Genomic DNA, 19,883 nt, shown 5'->3' with positions numbered 1-19,883 from the left:
TCTGTCTTTATTTTCCCTTTATGGAATCTCCGGTCTTCACGATAAACTAAAGAAACATAAACTGGCCAACAAATTAAATAAAGAACGATAGAAAGGGACAATCGAATGGGAGCGAAAAAGAAATAAAGCGAATTTCTGTTGACCTAAAGTTTATTGGAGTTGCGCTAAGATTTGCATTTTGTCTCGTATTTTCCTATGCGTCTGTCTGTTCTAACGCTTGGCACTCGTACGAGTTATCCGGCAAAATAAACTAAATCCCCGTCGTATTTTCCATCTAATTCTCATTTTCGTCAGTTTTTTCTTTTTTTATCATATATTAAGTTATTATATTGCTTGTAAGCAAGTCATTGCTGCACCTAACTTTAAACATAAGATTAATTCTTGTTAGCACCAATAGGCCTAACACTAAATTTGATGAACAGTTTGGCGAAGTGAGTGAAAAAGGATTTACGTATTGTAAGGCCATCTAATCTGTTGTTACTGTATTTTAATAATTTATATCGCATATAGATCGCTGATAGTTTAGTTTACATATATAAATTTACGAAGATCATTAAACTGCAATCAAGACATAGGCATGGCCTGCCTAACATACATTCACAAAATGGATAAAATACTCTGCCTTAGAACCTGTAAGGGATGTTAGTTTATATACGTACATATATACGTACGTATACCAATATATATATAGGTATACGTATATACATATATATTGTTCCTATTGTTCAGCCATGGCCGAACTCTCTTATACTCACTAACTTGATGACCTTAGTGCTTGATACTGGTCAAGAAAGTACATCATTTATGGAGTCTAGGAAGCGTTTTGCTGTATGTTGCAGACGTCTTAGCAAAAAATAAAATAAATTTTAAATTTTCTATAGTAATGAAGGTGCTTAGTCGGATGTTTTTTGATACTGTAGTCAGTTACTGTAGAATCATCCATGGAGTACACATGCGAATTTTTCTCGTAGCTTCTGTGATGGCTTGTAAATAACGAATAAAATCCAAAACATTCTCTTGTTTCGAAGCCACAAGTGATATCAGACTACATTGTACTCTGAGTGTGTTCTTTGACCGATGTAACCAATTTTCAATACCAACTGTCGTGCAAGAGCCTATAATTTGAAACCGATAACTTCATTTTTGCGATCAGGATATTGCTTACCACAGACATTCCGGAGATGGATACATGGACCGACGGACACCCGAAAGCCTTGAATGGTGATCGACAATATATATAATTTTTGGGGACCCTGACGCCTTCTTCTAAATGGCGCAAAAGTTGCGATCAAATGAATATACCCCCTACTCACCCTTTCAAGGGTGCGGACAAAAAGTCCATAACAATTCCAAAGTATTAGTTTAAGATAGTGCAAATAAATTTCGTATGAGTTTCATTTGCCGTAAGTGATGCAGTTTCGTTACTCTTTGTAAATTCCCGCCTATGAAAATTATTAAGTTCGCTTATTTTAAAGCAAAATATGTTTAAAATTCAATTATTAGATGTAGAAAAATGACGCACAACTTTTTGTAACCTAATGTGAACGCGATTGATATCAAATATCAAAAGCATGTAAGCATTACATGTACAGGAATTTCCCAAACTGCTTATCTATGAACGAAGACCGATTATATATTTTCACTTTCGTGCATAGACTTTATGAGATTGCCGAGTGCTTGTTTATGAAATGATCAAAATATTTATCGCTATTTGTTATTTAATTAATAAAGAAAAATTCATCCTGAAATTAACAGTTAATAATATTTATTTATCTCTGCGAAGGACATTGCGGCGGTGTGTCTTAAGCTAACTTCATGTAACATTTTTTTTTCTCTCTTTCGTTTATCGTTCGCTGCAAAAAAATTGCATTGTGTACTAAAGGACTTTTGTCCACAATTTCTTAACGCATGACTTAGCGCTTCCCAAAAAAAAACTTTTTGATCTGAACACAAATTCGACTTCGTATCAACTCACTTCCCCGCCTAGGAAAATACTTAAGGCTGAATTCATGGTATGATTAAAGAATAAGAAGAGATGTTACATATATGTATGTATATTGAATATAGATGTATAGAATATACATGTATGTATATTATATATAGATGTATGTATATTGAAGCATAGAAATCAATTTTCAGTTAATTGTATTAAGCTCGCTAGCATGTAAAATTGATACCCTCTTGTTATACCTGAAGTATTCACTCTGTTACCGGACATGACAACCTTTTCCTTTCGTCACTAGAATTGCTTTTAATAGTTTTTGTGATAGATTGCAAAAAAGACTTCTTTTGTCCTGTCTTTGGATTTAAACACGAAAACCTATTACTTATTTACATATCATAACGAATATCGCATCTATTCGCCTATTCAATATGCAAAATATTGTGAAGGATGCGAAAACAGCGTGTCACAACTTTATAATCGTAGGATCATAGGATTAAATAAAAGATCATGGGATAAAACTTATGCAAACATATATGTTCAGGTACAGAGATTTGTACAACGATTGTGCCAATGAAAAAAAAAAAAATAAAAAAATAAAAGAAAAATCATAAAACTGTCTCTATATCGACGATCACTTACTTACTCGTGTCTGGTATGGCATTTGAATTTCCAAGAAGTAGTCATAAACAATGACAAAAACAATAAGATCATTAAATGAAAATTAAAAAGACACAGAACGAAAGGCACAGAAGGATCGATGAGACGATGTTAAACGCATTTACTGTATATACAGATGCTTACTTATAAATAAGTCTATGTACTCATATATATGCATATGAAAATGTATATATAGATATATGAATATATGTATATGTATGCATATATGTATGCATTTTTCCTATATTGTCTCGTCTGTAATGTCAAACACATGCTTACATTTGCCTGAGCTATCAGAATTTTCCAAATGACATTTTAATGTCGGTCGGCGGTTAAGACTAAAATTTTATTTATAAATATGATTCGCAGAAATTTTCCTTAGCCTGACCTTGCGGTATAAAATAATATAATATAATCCCTTAGACCTTCAATTGCGTTATAAACCTGTCAAAATTTCTTAGTTAACAACACCTATCAAAAGATACATTTTCCCTCATACATTTTCCAGTCTTCCAGATTTAGTTGCCTAGGAAAGTTTCTATTGTTGTTGTTTCCATTTTTAAATTGATAAAGCAAAGGCCGTAAATTTTAAACCAGAAACCGTCTTTTATGAGCGAACTTTCTCTCCGTGTAAATGACATTTTTTAATTATTTATCTTGAAAACCGCGCAAATTGGACATGAATCTAGCCTTTAAAAATGTAGATTATCTTTTCTTTAGGGAAAGAATGCACGAGAATGCATTCGCTTTAAACCAACCACCCCTTTGAGCTGCGCGTTGCATTCTTAAGGAACATGCAAGGATATGAAAATTAGCTCAACTATCTGATGATGTGATGTGATTTAGGTAAGCGCAGGCATCATAAAAATTTTTGTAAACTTCACTGAAACATTGACCTCAACATCTCCAAATATATCTCGTCGAAAGGATTTAATATATGCCATGCTGGGAGCAGGGTAGCGAGTTATCTATTTACTCATCTTCAGGGTTAGACTTTTTAAGGTCAAGAAAAATTTTAATACGAATCTAAAACTTAATATCGGTCAAGAGTTACATATTGATATAAAAATAATTGTGATTAGAATCTTCAAAAGGTTCTTTTCTAAAAATTGCAAAAAAAATTATTTCATTCATTACCACGACTGAGTATAAAGAAAATTAAGTGGTTTTCATAAAGGTATCGAGAATGAATTTTGAAAGAGTTTTTTAGCATTTCTTGAAAAAATGAAGAAATACAAAGTTCCCTTGACATATACTATATTTAATTATTAAACACGCCCCGAAAGTTTCATAAACTTTATGAATGACGAATTGATGAGTTTAAGATTGTACGTGGACTCAGTTTCAGCAGCATATCGAATTTCGATGCTATTCAAACAAATACACTTTCAGTCGTTCTCGGTTATAATTCCACAAATCGAGGTAAGCTATACATGCATATTTGTTCGTACGTTTGCATGTATATGTTGTATGTCAATCAATGTCTATACTCAGTCTAAGCTGCATTAACGTATCCATACCAAGATCTTAGCTCAAAGCGAGTTTGTATGCAACCATCTACTGGACTAATACTAAGAGTAGGGAGATGAGGCTTCAAAGGTGGTCCGACTACGCAGCTGGGTAGTAAGTGCTTCGTTTCCAAAAAAAAGATTGCGGGCTTTATAAGTGTAGGGGAGTGTATAAAAGTAGGGCGCTAAAGGCACCGACCAGTCTAATAGACCTTTCAAATCGCAATACGGATTTCCCATACACTTATTAACAATAACAAGGGTAACACGACTATACCTTTTTCAAAAGAATGATCTTTTTTCTTGCTTATTATACGCCTTAAATCTTTTAGATTAAACGGCAACAATTTGCTAATGGAAAAACATTTTTTCGTGTAATTTCGAATCGAACAGTTAAGAAATTTATTTATTTACGTGCATACATACATAATTACGATTACTATTTATACCTATAGCAAGGAGTCGATCAGTAAGAGCATAACGCACCACTCCGAGGCCTCGGCTTCTACCAATGTGTCTCTATCCGCTTCATCATCGTGATTGAACATACTGACAAACTGAATAATTTCCCTCTTACGAAATCACAAGCGATTGCTTTACCTACTCTCTAGCTTCTCGCATGTGCGACAATAGATAGATGTCTTTAGGAACAGTTTACTGCGACTTGAAAGCATTCCAAAGATAATATTGTTAGTGTAACTTCATCGCGACTACCAGGAGACGGTGCTGTTGTCAAGAAACGAAAAGTTTGGAATGAGAAAAATTTCTGCCATTACTTCAAGGTCATTTTCTTTCAGCTAAAATTCTGTCTATTGTCGCTGACTGCCTCAATTTCTTGCGATTTTGACAACTTCCGATTGCTTGCCAAAAATAAGAGTTTGAGAGATTTGTCTCTCGGCTCTGTTGTCCGTTTTCGAGCTATTTTTTGCAAAAAGATTTTGAGTTGTATTTGTCACTTTATTATGGTAGATGCGAAATTGTGATCTGTAGCGGTGCCGTCAGGCAAATCAAGGATGCAAAGAAAGTGGAATTATTTTCGCATCCATTTTGTTTTGAAAATTTTTCGAATAAATTGGTTTACGTACTTTAAGCCTTGCGTGGAATTACATTAAATCTCCAAAATCAAGGAATCCTTTTATTCGCATATATAAATAAATTTTCGGACAAGAGTATCACTGATATGGCTATGTAAATGCTGAGCAGCAAAAGGAGCACATCAAACCAATCTTTACTATAGTTCACATACACTTCCGCTTTCCATCTTAAAATGTAATTTCATTCATTTTATAATTGATTCATCCCCTTATCTAAAAGTTTATTATGCTATTTTCTGCTTCGTCTCGATATTAATTAAAACATGCAGTAAATGAAAGTGCTAAAGTCCCGACTCTCGGAATTTGTCTTGCGAGGTGTGATCAATAAATTGACCTCACTTATGATCAAATGACCTATGAAAACTAATTAAGAAATTTTTCTTTCTCTTAAATCTGAAAGAAAAAAAGAAAAGAAGTAAAAACGTTTTTTTTTTTTTTTCGTTTAATGCGCTTCTGATTCATATGTTTTTGCTCATAATACACATGAAAGAGTAGTGAGTGAATCTTTTTTAAGAGAAAAACCACCATAATGGCGTTCTGTAGCTCCATTATGCACATGGGCATATTACATATATGTATACATCTCTATACGAATATGTGGTTAAATTACGTGTGTTTGTCTGTGTTTGTACCGAACGCTGAAAATGACGCGAAAATAAATCCATGACGCGAAACTGGTTTCAAAATGAAATTAAAAGAAAAGAAAAAGTTGCATGTATACAAAAACAAAAACAAAAGCAAAAAAATAAAAAAAATAAATAAATAAAAATGGAAAAGCAACTAACCAAACAACCCTCACTTTAATACCACCAGAAAAGCAGCCACATAGAAATAATCCCACTGCAGAAGTTCACATACATATCTACGTATACACGCCATATATATATATATATATATATATATATATATACGTAAATGTCAGCTTTTGTGCATGGACACACAAACAAATGCTTTATTTGCTTATTGATCGATCGCGTAAATAAATTATGTTTTGTTATTGTTGTTCCATTGTGGGATTTTTCATTTGTTGCGATGGTTTTTTTTTTTGTTTTGCTATGAGGAGGAGGAAAGAGGGGGAGGGGGGGGGGGGGGGCAGATTTTTTTTTGGTATTAATTTGCCAACATTTCGCGCATTGTATACGACCAACGATCGTGCTCTCATTACATGAAAACACTACCACATGTTCGCAGAAATTTAAAGCAAACAAACAATAGCATATTAAGTTTGTCATGTAATACGTTTGTCGTTTTCAATATTGTACAGTTCAATGATATACTTATTGAAATTGTAAATAGCCTGTGACACATGTAATGTAATACAAAAATATTGATCTTTTTTTCTTTTCTTAATTTTTTGCAGGCTAAGAAAGTATGCAACAGGAGTGTTAGTCGGTATTGACTGAAAAATGTTTCATATGACTGTCATATTTTAGATTGTTCCCACTGAGCTATTTACATGGACCTCGGAAATCGCTTTTGACAAAGAGCCCCGATGACCTGTAAATGTGTCCATTTGTTGCAGTAGTCAGGAAGTTTATATGCTATTAGCGGGCCAAGACTCTTCGGACTTCATATTATATTCACCAATGTAATGTTAAATAAAAAAAATTATTATTTTTTTTTTTTATATCATAAAATGCCCATGCAACCTCTACAACGAAAAAAATATAAACAACATTTTCCCCGACAAGTTGTCCTTGTCTCTTTCGAAGAAACCTTGTACGGGGGTAAGGTGCGTGCGTAATTTGCCGTTTGATGAGTCAAAGGTGAACCACCGCATGACCGAATAAGCAAGTGTCACGACTACCAAGTCGCTGTTCAAATCTTAATGCAGCAGACCGTGCTTGATCTATACTATACCCTTATTCATATATATTCATATATCTTGTCTCATATTAGAAACCAAAAAATGAAAGGTCGATGATGTTTACTAAATTTTTGCTGAGCACGGCATAATTTATTGTACAATTTGGTAACTTTCGATAATACTCGTGTATGTTACGAAAGCCGAAAGTCAAATAAAGACGGACAGCGGCTTCCTAATTACCCATCAGCGGAATTCGATTGCAACAAAATAACATTAGGAAAGCGTATAGCTGCCCTTGCTATCTTTTAGGATACAGATGTGATCATGGATGTTTAGTAGTTTTATAGAAAAAATAAAAAATTACTAATATATTGTTTAAAAAAATATGGGAAAATAAAAATCTTTCATCCGAAACCAGAAATTTTAATAATGTATGTGTATGTGCGTATGGTTTTCGTTCTTTCTTTTTTTTTTGTTTTTTTTTGCTATGCGAGCTGAAGCTCGGTAGCAATCTTCAAAGAAATTACTACTGACCCCATACCAATAGTATCATCAATTTATCATTGATATATCACTAACGATTGCCAATATTTCATTCTCTATAGATGTACACTGCATCGACATAAGTCGTAAGTGTAGAAAAATTGAAATGTTACAAATGTATCAAAGAATGTTAATATACTTAATAAATGAAGAAGATAAACAGGGAAATCATCATTTGGTAAATTTTTGCAATCGCAAACAGTTCGAATGTGTATTTTAATATAATATATACAGATACACACACACACACACACAAACACACACATAGACAAATTTGAAAATCTTTAGCATATATATATATATATATATATATATACACACATGCACAGACAATATGTGTTTCCTTGTAAGTACATATGTATGCAGTTGTTAGTGCAAAGAGAACAATGTTGTGTGCAGTGTGCTCACCTATTAGTCACGCCCATATGAGTGCATGTTCGTTTTATTAGCATTTTGATAATTACTTTTTTTAATGATTTCATTTTGCAGCAGTTGGTTTTAGGTTTTGCGGCTGTTAGCCAACATTTAATTAACTTTTTTATTCGCTTGCATATACGTACATATGTAGTATTCTCGCTATGTTTTTCGATACAGAAAGGGTAACTGTTAACAAAAGCGTAATGTGTATATGGATGAATATATGTGGGCTCCAATCCCCTTACTGCTGAAAAAAAAAACAATTTTGTTTTCTTTTTTTTTTTTATTTTTTTTTTTTTTTTTATAATCGTAATCAAAAGCATTAATCAAAAAATTGTAAACTATTTTTTTTTAATTATTATATGAATAATTTATTTGCATTTATTTTAGTTAGACAGCCTGTCGCAAATAATTGATATTCAACAGATCCGATACACTTTTCTATAATTAGTTTATTTACACTTACCAATGTAAGGTCGGAAATATTTAGGTAGGAGTTGTTTTTTATCATATTCACCTTGATACTCTTTCGGCCAGAACAAAATGGATATCAAATCACTCATAAATTCAATTCGATCCAAGTCGAATAATACATCTACAGAGATTGACTACCTAAAACCGGATAAAGGGCAAAGCCAAAAGGCCCTGAAAATATACTTTTTAACCAATCCATAAGTCCGTATGAGTAGCATGAATAGACTAAGAATCGCAACTACCAGGTTGTAGATCGCGGATTCAAACATCATAACTGTAGGGAGTGCTCACTCGGTGAAGTCATAATACTCAGGCTGCGACTGTGTTATACGAATAGGGCATATCCCCGAAGTGATTGATCATATAATGAAAAATATTATTGTTATTGTGAAACAAAGTCTAAGACGAAAGTCTCAAAGCACTAGCATCTAAGGCTATCGGCTTAAAATAAAAAAATAAAAATCAACAAAACAAAAACTTTTGCTTTCTTCCAAATACAATTGAGGACTAAAACGAGAAAAAGGGGAAAGAGTCCATCTAAATTATACTTTCCAATTCTCTTTTCTTCTAGAAATGATAGAAAAGAAACTAAAACAAAAAAAAGGCAGAAAACCTTTCTGGCACTTGCTTATGCCGGGTTTTCATAGTCAGTTGATTAGAACGTGCAGAATGTAGGCTAAATATTTTAATGCAAGATACAAACAACGTGGATCGGTGAGTGAAATTCCACTTCTACGCAATCTGGCAGCACTGTGTAAGTAATTGTATAAACAAAAAATCATATACTTACATACTGATTAACCCGATTTATCTGATTTTCGAACTTCACCACAAATGATTTACTAAGAAGAAATTTTAGCCTCTACTGGCGGCTCTTGAACGTTCTAAGATCTTTAGATTATAGAGAGTTTAATTTGTTTGCGATCTTCGAGCTTGACCTAGATAATTTAATAAAAACAAATTTCAACTAAGACTTTTACATTAGAGGTGAGTGAGAAATGTGCTAACAAAAATAATAAACCCCAGGATGCTATTATTGCAGTTAGACAATAATCTAACACAACAAACTTGGAGAAAGTTTAAAGCGTGAAATGATTAATTTTTGTCAATATGCATATGGCTTTTGTTTACAGGTGAGCATATGATAAATAGAGAAAAATGATCAAATATTCTGGCTGCCTCAAAAAATTTCCTCTGGATGATGCACTTACCCACATGTGGCGATTTTACACGAACTTTTTGCTTTCCTTTCTCACTTTTTCACAAGTCAAGGGCAATTTCATTTCTTTTTCTCTCTGGTGATGAGACCGAGAGTGCAAAATAGAACAATTTTTCCGAATCGAGCATTAATGGCACATAAAAGCAGGGAGGTTTGGATACTCAGGGATTTCTACCTAATTTCACTGAAGCTGGCCATTTTGTAAAGATAAACTTTGGCATTTTTTCATCAATAAATGAAACTTTTTAATAATGTGAACTGAAATTAAGGTAATAACTGAAATCGTAGACATCTCCCCCGCAAAGGTATAAACACATTACGCGCATTACGACTTGTCTCTTTCCCTCTGTGTAAAGCAATCGAACGGATCATAGCAGGTTTGCTAACGGCAATCTTTAACTGATAATATCATATAACGTTAACGAAGGTAGCCGAGTTCTAGAGCTTTCACTGTATATGCAAAATTTTCAAAAGCAATGAATATAATGTAGTGCATATACACTATAAAAATTAAAAGGAATTTAGAGATGAGCCAAAAAGAGAATTAAGGTAAGAACTACTCATCACGTCAACACGTGTTAATTAATGTATTTCAAGATTTCAGTTTAAAGCTTCAAGAGCTACCATATATATGTAAACGTGTGTATGCGTAGCAGATTAATTTAAACCATTCATATTCTCGGTACCAAAACGTTGACTTGCATAAAACATAGCAGCACACAGGCATGTGTGTGTATATGCATACATGTGTGCATTAAAGTATTTTTAGAGACGTTAATTTTAAAAGCATCATTTTTTGTTTTTTTTTTTTTTTATGAAAGCATTTTATTGTAATGTGTGATTAAAATTAAATTAAATACACGCCTTCACACTCGAACACGGCATAAGAAATGCGTACATAAGTAAATAAGTGTGTACGCTAGCAAGGTTAGTCAAGGTAACTCTAATGCGGAAGAGGTCCTGAAAGCTACATTTGTAATTAGTTTTCTTAGTCTTTCAATTTCAATTTCTTGCTTTTGACTAAAAACACGAAAATATATATGTACGGGTTCCGGTTATCTACTGCCCTTGAAATTCATGCAAGAAAGTCACTGTAAATTGTGCAGAAAATCAAGGTTTTCTCTTGTTTTGGTTTAAATGTTTACTTAAGTAGCCATTATAGCATTATAAAGCACTACAACGGGCCGTGGCCAACCACTAAATACATTACTTCACTCACTATAAGAGTTATATGGCAAATGGATGAAAAAGTGGTCCAAGCAGAATCATTTTCAATAGCGTTTGTCCTTGGGCCGGGACACGCTTGTGTACCAAATTCCATCAGCCTAAGTCAAAAATTACGGCCTATTATCTGTACACAAAAACACACGGATAGGTATCAGACTGGCGGACAGATAGGTAAACTCAAGAAATGAATCTGAATGAATCGGTAAAATAAAAGTTGGATCTATTTCAGCTTAATGTACACGTGTACCACAAGTGATACGACGCGAAGGGATTTTCATTAATTTGAATATTTTTTACTAACAGAAAAAAATGTTCTCCGTATTCTTTGACAAAAGCTGAGCGTTTTCATCCAAATACTTCCCCCTTCGCTCAACTATTTCGATTGCTATACCTGTGAAGAACAAGCGTCCCGAGGAGCCCCTTAAATTAAAAATTACTCGCCAGATTGTCTTCGATGCTGTCATTTTCCAATATTTTTCGTAAACAATTTTTTTTTTTAAATCGAATTTATACTTGGCAAGCTCCACGATTACTATTAAATCATCTTTCCTTCTATCCAAAAAAAGATTTAAAAAAAAAATTTTTTCTATTTGCTACAGTCGTTGCTTGCTACTATTCGATCCTTTTTGCAAAACTTCATCAAAAGCTGTTTATTCCACCGTTTAGCGATATAACTTATGTTGGGGGCGTGCAGTTTAGAAATAGAACTTAGAAGTAGAGAAGTCACGGGTTCGCAAATGCTCAAAAGCCAGGGAACAACAGCAATTATTTTTAAGTTTAATAAGAAGCAGACGCAGTTTAAGCGAAGTGGAGACGCGAATATGTTTCAGGTATCTTCCGTAAATCTGAAGACACAATTTTCCTCGTGGACAAGCACGCACGAAATACGTTTGCATATGAAAACGAGATAAATATTAAATTTGCAAAAATAATTCCGGGAACATCTACGGTCTACCATTACACGTCACTTTTATTTATTGTTCATATAATTTGATTACATAAACAAGATCCGCATCACTCTTCGTCTTCTTCGTCTCAACATCAGCAGCTGTTTAACGCCGTCTCGTTTGCCGTGGAGATTAAAAACACTAACATGAAATTTATGGCTTTTTAAGTACCATCATCTTTCGTTTAATTAAATTTTATATTATGTACATACTAATGTGATTTTTCATAGATTTTATATTAAAACGATAGCAACAAACATTAAAAATTTCATAATTTAATAAAAAAAACAACAAAAAATAAAAAAAAACATTCAATGCACATGTGTATACATATCACTCGCATGCTTTCAGTCTAACAATAACTAACGATTGACTAAGCGCCCATATACTTCTATATATATATGTAATAATATTTTCCCACAGTTGATTAAAGCTAATGCAAACCAGATTTCGATATCGAAGCTGCTTGATTTTCAGCTATTAGCTATTGTTGTCGTTGTAACTAGGATTTATTACCAGAAATATTGCTCAAGCAGCTACCACTGCTACCTCTGCACCACTGAAAGTATAACATGTGATTACGTTTACATTCAATAATGTTCTGTGGAGTAACTGACAGGACGTAGTTGAATTTCGCTTTGCTTTCGTTTCGTTCGGTTATCTAAGTGTTACCAGCTGTAAAAATGAATTATGGTTTGGTTTATATATTTGATTTTAAGTATTGGCCATGGTTAGCTACTCCTTTTTCTTTATGTTTGTGAATGTGAATTTCATGATTCCAAAACTCAAGTGAGGCGCTGAGACAGTCCAGATAAAGGGACATTTTTCATTAGTCACTAGAGTGGGAACTCTGTTTAAAAACGCTAAGTAAATACAAAGCGGGTGATAGCGTAGTTCAGTCCAGCACTGCTAAACCTAAAGTCTGCCAGAGGAGTTTTACAAAATGAAGTTGTGCGTCGTCATGCTGAAAAATCAACCCGTGATGCGTGTTCGCTTGTTGCACAAGATTTTCTTCTTTAAATGATCGACGCAATTGCATCGGCTGTTCCTCCTGGTACTCCTTGGCTATAGATACACTGGATTTGATAGGCTGCACGTTTTTCAATTTTTATCTCCATATGTGTTAAAGCTGGCCACCGAGTTTCGACAAAAACTTAAGGATCTAGTAGAGGCTTACACAAAATGAATCTTCTTTTCAATGATCAGTCACTCAGGAGATATTCCCTACACGTGCGGGCGCAGTAGTGATCGGGAAAGGTTTTAGGAAACGAGTATCGAGACAAGGGAGCAATACTTGAGAACGTCGGACTTGAGAATGCAGACATCAGGTACGGTGAAAAAGACTACTGCGGGTAGGTAGTGCCCCCAAAGGCGGACAGTACGATTAAAGAACGACGAATCTTGGTAGTGTATTGCGCCGTATGCAGGTATCTCCAGGACGAGTGGATAAGAACTCGGAGAAAGCCCTTTAGCCCTATTGAAGGACTTAGTAGCTGAACAACACTTGCCCTGGATATACCTGTGCATAAACAAAGCACCCACCACATTACGATTGAATAATTTTAGAGATCTGTTTTCAGCATCCAACGCATTAGAAAATTCATATAGAAAACGTAATAAGTGCATTGATTTTCACTACTCAAATACTTGATATTATTCACCCTATACCCTATTATCCGAATTTGTGAGGCCCGAGTGCCAGCAAGCTGCCGCTTCCACCTAGCGCTACCTAACTTGACCATTGAGTAAGAGCGGTAGCTTATTCTCCTCAATTTCTTGATTTCTCAATACATGAGAAAAACTTTAAAGAATCGCCTGAAGAGAAACTTTATGTCTAACAAGATAAATTGTTGGGAATCTTAGGTTTATGATAATGATAATGACTCAATCTACCGAAACTTTATTGTTTGTCAACAAATACATGAAATATCTCACATATATATATATATATATATATATAAAATAAAATGACCACACACGAATCTTTAAAAAGCAATAACAAAGAGAGGTCAGAGTCGACTATTTCATTCACTTCCTCACTGTAAGTGAGGAAACTTATGCCACTCCTTTTACGATTTGCTTATTAAACTCTTCTTCTTCTTCTTCTTTTTTGTTTTCACGATTGTCTTTGAGAGGCTTAAGCAAGGGAGATAACACTGCATCATTTACTACATTAAGATGCGCGCAGGTTAAGGCGTCAGCCTAAACAAACTTCAGCGAAAGATAGAAATGAAAAAAAAAAAAAAAACTTCGAAATCAATAAAAAAATAAACACAAATAAAGAATAAAAGTCCAATTTAATATTCATTTAAGTTGCTAACAAATTACTTAAATAAATAATTTTAATATTTGATCAATAAATTTACTCGTGAACGTTTACCATCAACCGCACAACGATAAAGTTTATAATTAATATTCGAACAACAACATTAGCACATAATAAAGCAGTACTCACTTAATCAAAGGAATCATTGACTCTTACGTGCACAAAGTGAAGATAACGAAAGGTATAAAAATCTTTTCTCTTTTTTTTTTCCTAGTTAATGAAAGGCAAATAATACAAATAAAAAAACAGAAAAGAAAGGACGATGAAATGCACTCTTCATTGGTTTCCAGCCCTCATCTCATAAAGATCGCATAATATACAAGTATTTTATAAAAGGACTACACTGTCTTTATATACTGTTCTCCATTCTCTGAATTCCATTACCTTTCTCATTCTCATTCTCTATTTCTCTCTCTCTCTCTCTCTCTCTCTCTCTCTCTCTCTCTCTCTCTCTCTCTCTCTCTCTCTTGGCATTTAACGATTCTTCCATTCTCAAAGTTGCAGAGAATGTCAGATTTGGTTCCTTTTATAAAACTGGCCACGCCTCTTAACTAAAACCCCGTGATAATTAGAAATAAATATGAACCTGATGCGTTTCTTGATGTGCCTATTGTTCGGGAATTGGTGCAAGGCATCTAAGATACGATTGTGTTTATTATAATATTTAAAAAACCCGAAAATCTCAAAATATCTTAACCAGAGTTTTTTACTGATGTTCCACGGTTTATGAAAAACTGTATTTCTTTATAAGACCTTTACAGGAAAAGAATCTATCTTCAGTTGCTATCTCATTATATAATAAATAGAGAAAAAATTAAATTTCTTCCATAGGAATGATCGAAAAAGGAAAAAGTCTTTCAATACCAGTATAGATTGGCAAGAGACGGAGTAACATTCTGGATATCAAAAGGAATTTAACAATGCCGACTATGAACGTTTCCAAACCCTAAAAGAAGTAAAACTGAACCATTTATGATTCCGCAAACACTTTATTAATAAGGACAAGATCTGTTTGTCTTTATCGAATTAAATTTTTAAGTAGACACCAATGGGAAAACTGCGGAACTGCGATACCCATCGCCTGAAATTGCCAACTCAAAATTGGAGACTGGTTTGCTATTTGCTTTCCTGTCAGACGGTTAATACAGACTTTTTTTATCACTGGTTTTAGGACATAATTGCATCTGCTTGGGTGAACATTCGCAACAGCTTCTAAGTGAACACAGTTCACATTCATGACATGAGCTTGAGAGCAAAAAAATCAGACAACATGGACTGTAGGGCAACTGTTCAACTTGTTCTTCTTCTGCAAGTCAGCAAATCAACAACAAATGATTCACTCTGTTTGACATATAAAAAAAAAACCGTTAAACTACTGGCATTTTTATAAATGTCAACACAAAATCGCATCAAACTATCGTTCGCTATGGTTAGAGAAATAATTCGACTTGGATTTTCCGCAACTCAGATCCAAGAATTTTTCTTATTTCCTTACACGACTGATCTCATCGATTCGAATAATTTTGTTGAGGAAATTGTGATCTTGTTCATCCATTTCGAGTATCTAGGCAAAGGACGTATAATGTTTTCATTGTATGTTCATGGTTTAAATTTAGTTCGAAGGAGCCTCCTTCCGGCAGATTAATATATATTATGAATTGTAAACTGTAGCCTCTTTGTTCATAATGGGCGTGCATTAGATTTCAATAATCTACAATTATAAACGGTAAACCAGTTCATAAAAATTATAGCATGCTTTACCAATTCCAAGTGTAAGCATTAAGGGGATGCAAGCAATTTATGGTGAAAGCTTAGACGGTCATAGGAAATATTTATGTCGGTTATTAAAAATTTTTCATTTGTTTTTTTCTTTTAGCCAAGGGGGGGACTGACCATTGATTAGGCGTACATAAAGGACCATGATTGTCTCTAAAAGAGGCGGCATGCAGACGATCACAAACTAACTGTATATGTATGTACACTTTATAGATGTCACAAACGGAGAAAAGAAGTTAATGTATAGCCCTTCTTCAATAATAATAAGCAAAGTGGCGCAACATTTTCAGAAGGTTGAACTTTCTAATGCGAAGGTTGAACTTTCTAAACTGACCGATCACCTCTAACTAGAATGAATCCAAGCGAAGCCCGCCCCATTAAAAGTAAAAGTTTTGTGCATCACACTTCCAGTACACAATCAAAATTTCCGATAACCTTGTCTTACGCAAAATTAAAGTAAAAGATGACAATATGTACTCATCGCATATACATATAAATAAAGTGTTCGTACGAATATTTGCACTGATTCAAAATTTAATGTAAAGAATTGTTATTTACATTAGATATTGCAAGAAATGTAGTTTTGAAAAGTCAATTCTGTGTGTGTGTGTGTGTCTTCATTAAAAGAGTAGACAAAAGTAAAATCACTCATTATGATAAGAAAACAATTTATTTAGATAAATAATGACAGTTAGTTTCCTTACCAATAATTTTGTATTAATACAAATGTTTTAAGACTTTTAATGCTCTCGTTAGGGAAAACACAAACAAAGTTCGGCATATAACTCAATTAAAAAAAAAATTAATTAACTAAACAACTTTATTAATTTTCCAACAAAGAATTTCGTATTCACATTGAAAGTTGTTTTCTATAACACAACGAATCTTGTTTTATTCAGTTGATGAATTACAGAAAAAGAGGAAGAAGAAGAAGACGATAACAAATGTTTTTCATTTTAACTCTCAAAGGCTTTACGATCGCAAATTTTAACAGAAATGTGAGAAAAGTTTATTATAATAGATAATTATGTTCAAGTGCCTTAAGGAAAAGTAATGAAGGCAAACGAAAGAATTGTTAATCCATTGAAAAAGCCATTCACGGATCGTTTATCAGAAGAACGTTTCGAAGAAGATATTCATGCATATTGAAGAGGACGCCTCATGTATGATAGATCTTAGATAAGAAAATCTTGGCAGAAAATCTTTGAAATTCTCATCCTCTCCACTAAGAGTTATGAAAAATTTTGAAATTCAGAAAGTTTTGAAATAGAAAATCATGGCATATTGAAAAGAACTCGTCATATATGTGATAGATATTAAGATCTCAAAAACTTGGCAGAAAATTCTCCCTCTCCTTTCTACAAAAGGAGAGGCATTTTTAAATTTAGAAAGTTTTTCTCAAATCCTTTCACAAAAATATTTTTAATTAAAATTTACATTTCATACAATACCGACGGCAATATGATAACGATGATGATGATGAGGATGATTAACGGGACGCACTTACCATGTCATCACCCAATTCCGAGTCGCGTTCAATGGTGTTTGAACGCCCCGAACAGTCCATAGTATTCAGTACCATTACCACAAATTTTAAATAAACTGTAGAATTCCCGTTCAACACACAAATGAATAGCTCGGAATTATTTAACGTACATTTTTAAGGAGGTACATCGTAACAATAATTCTCTCAGTGAATTTTGTCAGTGAAAAATATATAGCAAATACATATATGTATATATATATGAATATATATATATATATATATATTTATATGCAATCTATTCCTTTACGGCAGTCAATTCAAAAGTGTAATCAAGCAAAATTTGATGATCTTTTTTTTTTTTTGTTTTTTTTTTTTTGTTTTTTTTTTTTTTTTTCGCTCTATATATAGTTATAATATATTTGTAAATGTATTACGTAATTAGACACAAAATATCTTTTTGGTGCGCATTTTTAAAGCATGTGCACTGCTCTTGCATTTATTATTGCATTTATAGCTAGCGATTAACATATAAAATTAATTTCACTATTTTATCAGAATAGTAATAAACACTAAAAAATAATAATAAAAATTAAAAAACAAAAAAAAAATAAGCTTTATAATTAATTTTCGAACAAATATATTTCAATTCAATTTTATCGCGTAGTATTTTCTGTCACACTTAATAATAAAACCATTTTAGATATATTTCAATTCTCACTATTACTGTTTCTTTTTATACATCTATATATATATATATATATATATATAGATCTATATATATATACATAGGTATAATATTTACGTAAAGACAGGCAATTATATTGAATTAAGCCGAGCTCGCGCTGCTCAATCAATGTGATCGTAAAATAATTCGATTAATTTATCCTTTTTTTTTTTTCTTTTCTAAGTAATTGAAAAGTTGCTTGCGATAAATATAGGGGATATTATTCACTTGCATTTTTTTTCACTCAGCGATATTATTATTTTATATTTTTAATTAATGCACCATAAATTTCTTAGCAAAATTTTGTTTTTATTTTTATTTATTTTTTTTTTCTTTTGATGAAATAGAAAAAAAAAGAAAACGGCAAATTGTGTTGTGTGTTAGCTAATAAAAAGCATAAAGACTCCGTCCATAACACGACGCCGTTGTATGGACGACGATCAAAAACCGAATGAGATAAGTAGACTGGATAGACAACGAGAGGCGAACAAAACGGAAAGAGAGAAAAATAAAAGAAAAAAAATCAAATTTAATCCGTTTCAAATCGGAATCGGAATGCGAAACACAAGCACACACTAGTTGCTTGTCAATAGCTGTCGTAGTAGGCAAGTTACCAATATAGCTTGTGAATATATATATACATATTTATATATATAATTATATATTTTTATGTATGAACAGACAAACACATGCAATCAACCGAATATTTATAAACAAGCAACATTAACAAAAAACTTATGAAAAATATATTCACTATGCTGCGAATTTTGCATAACCACTATCTCGAAACAGATATATATCGCTTGTAAAGCTCTTTTCTAATTGTCGCAGCATTGCTCGGGATTAATTATTACAGATCATCTTTAATAAATCTTTTGATAATTTCTATTATATATTACTACATGTAGAGCGATAGATTCCACAACTGAAGTCTTAAAGCAATCAACATCTAAGGCTGGGGGGTTTTATATTCAAAAGTTTATCGCACCTAAGAGTTGAACCCGCGAGCAGTGAGTTGTTGATCGAAATCCTTTGTGTACTAGGCTTTGCAAGCTTCATAGGGATATTTGAGAACAGATCAATCATATTAATATAAATCGAATGACTCTCTGCGAATAGAACGCATTCGCTGAATGATTTGTCGCAACAAAAAAAAAAAAAAAAAAAAAATTCGAATGAAAAAAATTTTTCGATTGCGGGTGTGAAAACTAGTCACTCTAGGGATCAATTTCTGTCAAGTATATTTTAAATATCTTCTCTTTGACATGATTTCATTTTTTCAACTCGTTCCCCACCAGGTTAAAAAAATGGTTTTGTCTTCTGATCGTAAGTTGTGTAATATATTTACTTATGTTTCATAATAATAACACTATCGCTATAAGAAGTAGGCCAAGGGATACTTACATATGATGGAGAGTATTCAAATATATTTATAAAATATTTATAAATTAAATATGATCATTGCCATCTACTAAAGTGAAATTTGTTAATATAAAATATTTTTTATCATTTACAATTTTATCCTAAATTATTTTGTTTAATTTCACATTCCTGTTAGAAATTTTCTCCTATAAATCGTAATCAACCAAATACCACATGATCCATCTCTTCCTCTTACTACGTAAATAAATGTTTTATTTTTATTTTATTTATTTATTTTTTTTTTTTTGATTATAAGTTTGTGTATGTCACTATGTAATATGGTTGTCGATATAAAAACGTTTTGCTGCTTT

General features: G+C 32.8%; 1 protein-coding gene across 1 annotated transcript in view; it reads right to left on the bottom strand.

Moving 5' to 3' along the window:
• Positions 1 to 18,440, bottom strand: part of LOC119637049 (protein dead ringer) — an 81,456-nt gene extending 63,016 nt beyond the window's left edge. Inside the window, exons 1-2 of the mRNA XM_038032854.1 lie at positions 18,229 to 18,440; positions 17,448 to 17,995 (exon numbers count right to left, since the gene is read on the bottom strand). Of these exons, the coding sequence (XP_037888782.1) occupies positions 17,448 to 17,522 (75 nt within the window). The 5' untranslated portion in view covers positions 17,523 to 17,995; positions 18,229 to 18,440. The remainder of the gene's footprint in view (positions 1 to 17,447; positions 17,996 to 18,228) is intronic.
• Between the last annotated feature and the right edge of the window lie 1,443 nt (positions 18,441 to 19,883).

This window comes from Glossina fuscipes, unplaced genomic scaffold (assembly GCF_014805625.2).
Source record: "Glossina fuscipes isolate IAEA_lab_2018 unplaced genomic scaffold, Yale_Gfus_2 42, whole genome shotgun sequence".
NCBI classification, from domain to species: domain Eukaryota; kingdom Metazoa; phylum Arthropoda; class Insecta; order Diptera; family Glossinidae; genus Glossina; species Glossina fuscipes.
This window is presented reverse-complemented; position numbering and strand designations above follow the sequence as displayed.